This window comes from Echinops telfairi, unplaced genomic scaffold (genome assembly GCF_000313985.2).
Source record: "Echinops telfairi isolate 266 unplaced genomic scaffold, ASM31398v2 ScPeMD7_70;HRSCAF=299, whole genome shotgun sequence".
NCBI lineage: Eukaryota > Metazoa > Chordata > Mammalia > Afrosoricida > Tenrecidae > Echinops > Echinops telfairi.
Window position 1 is genome coordinate 60517761 of NW_022103968.1, and position 9989 is coordinate 60527749.

A 9989-nucleotide genomic window follows, 5' to 3' on the forward strand; every position below is an offset into this window, starting at 1 on the left:
TAGGGCTCATCCGCCCTGGATTCCCTGGATTTTCAGTTCCTATCTGTACCAGTGTACATCCTCTGGTCTAGCCAGACATGCAAGGTTGAATTCGAGTCATGGTAGTGGGAGCGGGAAGGAAACATTTAGGAATTAGAGGAAAGTTGTGTTTCTCATCGTTGTTACATCGCACCCTGATTGGCTCATCTCCTCCCCAAGACCCCTCTGCAAGGGGATCTCCAGTGGCCTACTAGAGTTTGTAATGTTGAAAGCCCTTTTAAGCCCCACTTCACAGCCAGATTCTATTCATCCTTCATAAGATATCTTGGCAATGGACATTTCCCTGATGTGTGTTGTTAATTCACAAGCCTCTGAAATGTTGGTGATTCTTTGCTTATCATCGTGCCTCCTTTCATCTCTCTGATTACCTGCTGCTTTATCCTTCTTGGGCCATGATCCTCTCTAAGCTTTTTGCGGGTGCTGATGGTGAATGTACGTCCCCCAGCATTTCATTCTGAGAAGCTATTGGCAGGAGAGAGAGGCTGTTGTGGCTGCAGCATCCCTTCTAGGGCTTGGGTCTAAGATGACGTGTGTAAGTAAGGATACCATTTGGGCCACGCTCATGAATCCACCTCATTGTGACCATCATCAAAAGCGTTAGCCAGGACCTCTGCTTGAGGTACCTGCTTCCAAATGGTCAGTGGCCTCACATTTACTTAACAACTTTAAAATAATTTATTTGCTGTGATTTTAATTTTTAAAATCAGCTATATGAGAGTCTCATTTACTCTTAATTTATGTCCCCAACAGCTATGCTTTATGGAGGCCAGGCATTGTTTATCAGCTGCTAATGTCATTTTTGGTCAAACTGGAAAGATGCCAGCCTCTGAAGACAGTAAGTTCATGTGTTCAAGTGTCATTATATAGCTTATTTTAATAAAGTTTTATTTTGAACTAATTGTAAACTTTAGAAAACTTGCAAGAACAAAGAACTACCACACGCTACTCTTCATCTGCATTCACCATTTTTAATATTTGCCTCATTTGCAGTTGCATTTTAGTTTTCTCTCTGACCCTTTGAAAGAGGATTGCATATGTCAGGTCCCTTTGTCCCTTAATACTTCGTGGGTGTTTCCTAATAGGGTAAGACTCTTCTCTTATACAGTCAGAGAACGGTATTAAATTCAGGAACTTCAGGAAAGAGCCGTGATGCATTTTTTAAAATCTGCAGTGCATATTTCTACTGCATCAGTGTCTTAGTCATGTTTTCCAGAGCATTTCCCAGTGCAGTATTGCCCAGTCCAGGATTGTGCACCGACCACAGTTAGTTGTCACGTCTCGCTAGTCTCTTCTTCTCTTTCCCCCCTTTCCCCCTTTTTAAGTTCTTTTATTGGGGGCCCTTACATCTCTTATCACAATCCAAACATTCCTACAATGTGTCAAGCACATTTGCACACATGCTGCCATCATCATTTTCAAAGCATTCTCTTCCCACTTCAGCCCCTGATATCAGCTCCCCACTTCTGCCTGGCCCCCCTCCCACAAACCCTTGATAAGTCATAGATTAATTTTTCCATATCTTACACCATCCTCCATCGCCACTCACCCACCCCTCCGCCACTCATCCTCCTCGTTAGTCTTCGTAACTGAACAGTCCCTCAGTCCGCCCCTCCCTTTCATCACACAGACACTGGTGAGGAGTACAGGCCAGTTCCTGCACATCATTTGGGGTTTGTGATAAGTTCACACTTTTTGTTTTCCTCGGGTTGACCCTGTACCTCACCTTTAAACAGTCTCCATCTTTTTTTCAGTCTCCAACTTTTAAGAGGCTTTAGATTTTGAGCCGTCATGTTTTTCTAGGCAGGCAGAAGTTCTAATTATGGATTAGTAGAATCAAGAGGCAATGAAGAGTCAGGGGAATGTGTTATTGAAGTAAACATTTCTGGTCTTATGTTTTTTGCTACATTAAATTAAATATAGACTCATTAACATTTAAAAGGTCTGTGCTCACAAAAATATTAGTAAAATCAGACACTAGTGAAATACCAGCTTTTCTTCTAGAAAGCTAGAAGAAGAAAAAACAATATCCAGAGTTTTCAAAATGCTTTCGCCAAGTACCCTCATACATGTTGATTGTAGTGTTTATAGATAGTAATTTGGCAGTATGCGTTATGAACATTCATTATTGTATAAGTTCTTTGCCCCAGTCAATTCTACTTCTAAGGAAGTATTCTAACACCCACAAAGGTTTGTACACAGAGGTCTTTAGTTTTAGAGTGGTTTTAATGAAGAATTGGGAGGCAGATGCTCAGTATTAGAAGGCTAACATCTACTTAATTGCATATAAGGCTGTACTTAATGATGTGGAAGAGTCAGTGATATGGATAAAATGTTAGTGGTACAATACATAGAGGAAAAAGTTAAATTTAAATTGAGTATACATTGTAACTTAAACTTTTACCTACAGAAACTGCTTAGGAAAAAAACTAGAAAGAAATAGGCAAAATAATAGCAATGAGTGCCTCTTAGGGTGACAGGATTGGGGGTGGGCATTGTTTCCCCTGCTTCAGAGAAGATCTGTTAACATTTATAATCAGGAAAACCTGATTGTTTGAAGAGCACTGAGTTTAAGTTAATAGTGGTAGGTGAATTTGTTAAAGGATAGAAATAATGGAAAATGTAATCAATGTCTTGAATTGTAATGGGGAAATTGTTGAGTTAGTGGATATTTTGGTGTATATATTTCCCTATAAAGAAAAGAGAGAGAAAAAGAATGCAATACACAATGAAAATGATGAAAATTACAATTGTGACCACCTTGGACAACTCCTGTGTGTAATTTTAGCAACTGAAGCTGAAGGATATGTACCAGAACTTTATCATCAAAGAAAGGGGGAGATAGCACGATGCTGGATCAAATACTGTTTGACCCTCATGCAGAATGCCCAACTTTCTATGCAGGTAATGAATGCAGTCCAATTTGCTGTTTTCTTAAGTGAGCAGGATGCAAGTAAAAGCTTAAAATGGGGATCATGCCCTTTGATCTTATGGAGTAGTTTTTGTGCCTGGTGTTCAGAAAACTCTCTTAAATATTTATTTCTGTCTTCTCCACCCCTGCCTATTAAAACGGACTCATCATTCAAAGGCTATGTGAAATACCATCACTTCGTGGTGGCTTTCCTTTGATGAGATTATACGCTTCTTAAAGTGACCTTCATGTCATATTTTCTTATCTCCTCACATAATGGGTTCTCAAATTATTGAATGAATGAGGGTTTACCCTTCACAGATATATTTTCTCCTTCCTGTAAATGCCATAGAATGATTTTGCCCCTTCCTAAGGCATTTAAGTTTTGCTTTATGGTATGTATAGTCTTATCTCATTCCTTTGTCTCATTTTAGACTAGCAACTAAAACCAGAAATAACCTATTGCTGTCAAGTTGATTCCAACCAATAGCAACCCTGTAGGACAGAGTAGAACTGCCCTTTGGGGTTTGCAAGGCTGTAAATCTTTATGGAGATGGCGAGAAATGTTTCTTATTCATCTTTATCTGCTTTGCAGCTTATCTTATACCGTAAGGACTTGGTAAAATCTAAAGGGTAGGATTTTAAGAACTAGCTCATGTATTACTCACTCATGGAGAGAAGCAGTACTGAACATGGTGATCAGTAAGCTGACTGCTTACTGCCACTTACTAACTCTGTTCATGGCAGTTTACTTCCTCTTTCAGTGCCTCAGTTTATGAAGGGCTCAAAAAGTGCCTTAGTCAGATGAATCTTCCACAAAATTTAACTGTCATTGCCATTATCGGTATTGCTAATCCATTCTGAATCCTAGTTTCCAGCCCCTAAGGGGGAAAAATGTCATTTGGATGTATTCTGCTAAGTATTGATATGTAGGAGACTGCTTCCTGAGAAGGGGTTATTGCCCTTGCCTTTTCTATTTGCATGCACTAATTATAATCATTTAAAATAATAAATAGGATAGGACTCTGTGAAACTACTAAGCAAACTAGAACTAAATAGCTAAACTTCAAAACCCCCAAAGTAGAGGTGTTGAAGAGCTTGTGCGCGCTCAGTAGTTGGTGGTAGGTAGAGGCATGCTAGGGAAAGAGTGTGTGGATGTGGAGCTCTTTGTCTGCTGAGGTTGGAGCTGGGAAAGTGACCCCTTCTTTTTGGCTGGACAAGTAAGACTGAAGAAGGAGGGTTGCAGGGACTGTGATAGCACATTAGCTCGCTGCCATCGAGCCAGTGTTGACTCGCAGCAGCCCCCTGTGGGTTTCTGAGACTATAATGTTTATGAGAGTAGAAAGCCCAGTCTGTCTCCTGCAGGGCTGCTGGTGGTTTCAAACTGCTGACCATGCCGATCGCTAACCACTACACCACTAGGGTTCTTATGGTAGCACATTAGTGGGCTAATAAAAAAAATTGTCCTAGAAAGCATGTAAGTAAACAAGCAACTGGGAAGTAATTAAACAAGACTTAGAAACTTAACAGCCGTATTTCAAGTAATTGTGTCTAGCAAAATGCCACTACAGTTCTAATTCTTCACCTTCATTTAGTTGCTGTTTTCCATCCCGGCCACTAGAACTCACAGTTTAAGTTCAAGGTTTTGCCACGCTAATAAATTACTCATATTTTTCATAATCTGGCTTTTTCTTTTTGTAGTCGAAATGCAATTTTTAAAACAGCATTTTCATAACAAGAAAGCCCCCAAACACTAAGTGTTAGTAGCATGTCCTGGATTCAAGAAGGACCACCTCTTTGTCTGTTGTGCCCAGTGTATTTAGCAATCTGATACAGGAAACTAGGTGGTACGTTACCATTCTACACAGTGAGTGCATCTTCTTGAATTTCCTTATTTGTAAGTCATTTCAGCACTTGGCAGGATTTACACTAGAATAGCTTGTCCCCTTTTCAGTCTCCCACAGAAGAAAGAAAAGAAGGCTCTTGCCTAGTAATACTGACATTTTGTTAATTTTTACCTTCATCTTTTGACTACCTTTCTGTGTGAAAGGCCTACTTAAATTCAAGCTTAAAAATACACATAATTTTTTTCCAGTATTTCTATGATTTCCAGCTCTATGCTAGTCATTGTACAAGGTTCAAGAGATACAATGATGAACCAAAAGAGAACCGGGCGTTGACCTCACGTGAAAGTGCAACTTTGATGAATTACACGAAGGAGAGACAGTTAGTTGACAGGAGAAGTTATGATGTTATTTTATGCTGATGAGTAGATTCCAACTCAAGGCAGCCCTATGAGAGAGAACTGCCCGTGTGGGGTTTCTTGGGCTGAAATCTTGATGGGAGCAAATCGCCAGGTCTTTACTGGCCAGTGGTAGGTCTGAGCCGCTGACTTTTTGATTAGCTGCTGAGCACTTGCTAGCGAGAGAGATGTCTGTCCTATTGAAGCATGGTGCCACCAGAGCTCCTGGAGAAGTCACAACAGGAGGACGTAACCTTGAAAGTCAGCTCCGGGGATGAGGAGTTATGAGAAGGGCGCACCGTTGTAAGGACCCACAACAGCATGTGGAGAAGCTCGATAGTGTGTGGGAGCCTGACACCACAGGGGAGAGAACAGGCTGGAGCGTTTGGAGCCGAGAAGAAGGAATGTGATAACAGGTAGCAGTAGAAAGGGGCTAGAGCAAGAAGTTCTTGGAAGGGTTGTTGCATCTATCCCAAGGGCAGTTAGAAGCCTTGAGGGCTTTTGGAAAGATCACTTGGGTAACGGAATGGAGGAGATGAATTGAGTGAGGGAAAGCCGGATGAGAGAGATGAGTTAGGAGACTATTGGGACAATCCCGGTTAGATGTGAAGCTAGCTTGGATGAGATGGAGGAGATGGAGAAAAAGGATGGAGTCAAGAGGTATTCAGAAACTACAACCCGCAGGCTTTGGTAACAGTTGGAAGTATGGGGTGAGGAATGGAGGAGAAGAACATGCCCCGATAGATGGGGCTGCCCATCACGAAACTAACGCTCGAGTAGGAGAAACATCTTGGCTATGTTGGAGAGGAGGTGCCTCTGTTTCCTGGAGCATGACGCTATAGGCCTGTGTCATCCTGCCATGGCATTGCAGTCATAGGTGTGCATGGGATCCCTTGTAGAGATGGAATGAGGCCCCGAAATGTAAACTGGAGAAATTAACTTTAATTATACACCAGGACTTCAAGCAATTCATGGGAAAATGGAATTAAAAGATGTAATTTTTCCAAAAACGTTTTGAAACTCCCTCCCTTCCACTCCCTTATATTTTATTTAACCCAAGATACAGAAAATATTACTGTTTCTACATAATACCAGTATTCACAAATTATTCGTGACCTATTTTATCTTTGTTTCTTTGTGCTGAGGTTTTGAAATTGAGAGTGTTATCCTAAGAGCACACATCTCAGTTTGGAGTCACCGCCTTTCAAGCGCTCAGCAGCCGCCTGTGCTGGCGGCGTCTGTGTGGAAGAGTGCAGGTGCAGAGAGACGCTGTCAGCTGAGAGCAAGAAAAGGCCTGGGGCTGAGTGAGCCTTGAGGGATGCGGTGTTTAATTTTACTGGCCTGCAAGAGAGAATGTGCTACTCTTATTTCTTTTTTAACCATCTCAGCTCTCTTCTTTTGCTACTTCCCCCAGGGGAGTTACTAGCCTTAAGTAAGAGGGGAGATTTTGCTGCGGTCATCCTAAGGTCTTTAAAAGATTGGAAGCGTTTCTTTGAAGTATATTTTACTAAGTAACTTATAGCATAAACTTTATAGTATCATCCTTGTGAGCTATTTTTAGGGAGAGAATTACAATTTTACTCTCATGTTAAAGAATAAGTACTACTAATAATGTGTATAATGTCTCGCAGTTCTCAGTGTCCTTTCATGAGCACTCATCTTATCAAAATGAATTTTAACCCACAGAGGATAACTAATATTCCAGCAGTTTATCTTACATTTTATTCATTTAAGTACCCCCTCAGCCCTCCTCCCCCATCCCCGACCTTAAAATATAATTAAGAGAGAGACATTTTAAATGATGTGAGATTATAATACTTCTACACCAGATTGGGAAGTAAGAGGATTTTCTTTACTTAAAAAAATTATTGTTAAATAACTCTCATATAATTCCATAGTTCAGTCATATTAAGAGTTGTGCAATCATCACCACAATCCATTTTAGAGGTTTTCTTTGCTTTTAAACTTGCTTTAACTGTATGTTTTTTTTCCCTTTCAGGACAACATAGGAGAGCTTGACTTTGATAAACAGGCTGAGCTTAGAACTCTGAGGAGAAAAGAACTGGATGAGGAGGAGAGTGTTAGGAAAAAAGCCGTGCAGTTTGGAACCGGTGAGCTGTGTGATGCCATCTCCGCGGTGGAAGAGAAAGTGAGATATTTGCGACCTTTAGACTTTGATGAAGCCAGAGAACTTTTCTTATTGGGTCAGCACTATGTCTTTGAGGCAAAAGAGTTCTTTCAGATTGATGGTTATGTCACCGACCATATCGAAGTTGTCCAAGATCACAGTGCTCTGTTTAAGGTGCTGGCGTTCTTTGAAACTGACATGGAGAGACGGTGCAAGATGCATAAACGTAGAATAGCCATGCTAGAGCCCCTAATTGTGGACCTGAATCCACAGTATTACCTGTTGGTCAGCAGGCAGCTTCAGTTTGAAATTGCACACACCTACTATGACATGATGGACTTGAAGGTTGCCATTGCAGACAAGGTAAGGGACCCCGACTCACACATCGTGAAAAAGATCAATGCTCTGAATAAGTCAGCACTGAAGTACTACCAGCTCTTCTTAGACTCCCTGAGAGACCCCAATAAAGTCTTTCCTGAGCACATAGGGGAAGATGTTCTTCGCCCTGCCCTGTTAGCTAAGTTTCGCGTTGCCCGTCTCTATGGCAAAGTCATCACTGCAGATCCCAAGAAAGAGCTAGAAAATGTGGCGGCATCATTGGAACATTACCAGTTCATTGTCGATTACTGTGAAAAGCACCCTGCAGCTGCTCGGGAAATCGAAGTTGAGCTGGAACTCAGTAAAGAGATGGTGAGTCTTCTCCCAACAAAAATGGAGAGATTCAGATCCAAGATGGCCCTGACTTAGTCTTTGCTTTGAAAAAAAGGAAATGTGCAATATGGAAGTGGCCTTTTTCCTTCTGAAACAGCCCTTATTCCATGTGATAGCTTCCTTCCTTCCAACTTGAGACAGTCCGATCAATGAGTCTTTGCTAGGACCTTAATCAGCATAAAGGTAATTAGTAATTTGCACTTACTTATGTAAATTGCTTTGTTAAAGTGACTTGTGATTGCTATTTCAGATGGCTTATTTCCTATTTAAATACCAACACTAATTCAGTTTCTAAATGTGGGCTAGTCCTTCATGGACTAGTAGTTACAAGGAGCAATGCTGGGAATGTGCCTGGTAGATAAGCCCTGTTACTATATTGACATCGAAAAAGTAACTTCCTGTACTTATTCTCTCCAAAATATTTGCTTTCCTAAATTCCCAAAGATCTGAGATCTTTCCCTTTGACAATAATAAATACTAAGTTGTGGTTATTTTGTGTTGCAAAGTTGTTTGTCTCAATTATATTACTTATGGAAATAATAATAAATGGACATGTTTCACTAATAAAACTTGCCTTTCTCTTTTTCTGATCTTGTAAGAATTGATTTCATGTTTTTGTCACCTACTGAAGCCAGGGAAGAATATTTCTTTGATTCCATTGCACTCTTAGAGAAACCACAATTTCATTTATTTTATTTTTTTTGTAAATCATTTTATTGGGGGCACTTACAGCTCTTATAACAATCCATACATCACTTTCACTCATTTAATAAATATTTTGGACCTACTGCTATGTTACTGAAAATATTATTGGCTTGGTTTCTTATTCCAGGATCCTGGCTTATTTGTAAACTTTTAAGCACTGTTGGAATAGGATTTGTCCTACATAATTAAACTTTATTAATGTATAAATATTAGTCATTTTAAGAAATACATAATTCAAAGAAAAAAAAAGAAATACATAATTGAAAACAACAACAAAAAATAAATATGTAATTGAAAAAGAATTTATTTAGTATACAAATCAAGATTTGTTAAAATTCATACAGGGATACTAGCTCTTGTTTGCTGGCTTGCCTATTTGCTACTGAAAGTTTAGGACTAGGTCAGCTCTAAGATTCTGTAATAATTTTATATCTGATAATCCCCTGCTTTTCCTTTGAGATCAGTTTGCCAAGAGAAAAAAGGTCTTTTTCAGAATAGCTCCCCTGAAGCCGAACCAACAGACAAAAAACTCACTGTCAATGAGTTGGTTCCAATTCTTCACAACCCTGTGGGACTGAGTAGAACTGCACTTTGGGTTTCTGAGACTAAATCTTTATGGGAGTGAGTAGTTGGCCCCATCTTTCACCCATGGAGTGGTTGGTGGGGTCGAACCATGGACCTTATGGTTAACAGCTCAGTGGGTAACTTAGTACACCTGTTGGTCAACAGACAGGGCTCCTTCTGTGTATAGCGGGGATGTCTAATTTAGTCAGTATTTAACTAATATTTGTTAAACATCTACTGTGGATCAGGCACTGTTCTGAGTTTTCTAAGCATAGCGGATACAGTGATGAACAAGATAAACAAGGTTCCTGTTCTTGAGGCTTAAGTAAACCAATGAGCAAGATAGTTTTCAGTCATCAGAACTATGAAGTAAGAAAACCTGTCTGGTAAACTTCATGGGAAAAGGGTGGTCTGAGATGGTGGGAAGTGACATTGAACTGAAGGTTACATGAGAAGATGGGCAGCCATGTAAAGATCCTAGAGTAGTATTTCAGAAAATGCTAGGCCGACAAGCCGGAATGAATTGAGGAAGGAATTTGATGTTTCAGATCATATGAAAGATGCTGGGGCGATGGTAAGGAGTCTAGATGGAGAGGGCTTTGTAAATCATGATAAGGGTTTGGATTTTAAGAAGGGAAGTGCTATGATCTGAAGCCTTTTTAAGAAACCATTCTGGCTCCCAGGAGGCGGGG

At 40.3% G+C, this 9989-nt stretch overlaps 1 protein-coding gene across 1 annotated transcript in view; it reads left to right on the plus strand.

The window, feature by feature from the left end:
• The window catches only part of KIFBP (kinesin family binding protein), a 19695-nt gene extending 11081 nt beyond the window's left edge, over nt 1–8614 (plus strand). The window contains exons 5-7 of the mRNA XM_004701136.2: nt 790–874; nt 2825–2940; nt 7189–8614. Of these exons, the coding sequence (XP_004701193.1) occupies nt 790–874; nt 2825–2940; nt 7189–8064 (1077 nt within the window). The 3' untranslated portion in view covers nt 8065–8614. The remainder of the gene's footprint in view (nt 1–789; nt 875–2824; nt 2941–7188) is intronic.
• Nucleotides 8615–9989: the final 1375 nt, after the last annotated feature.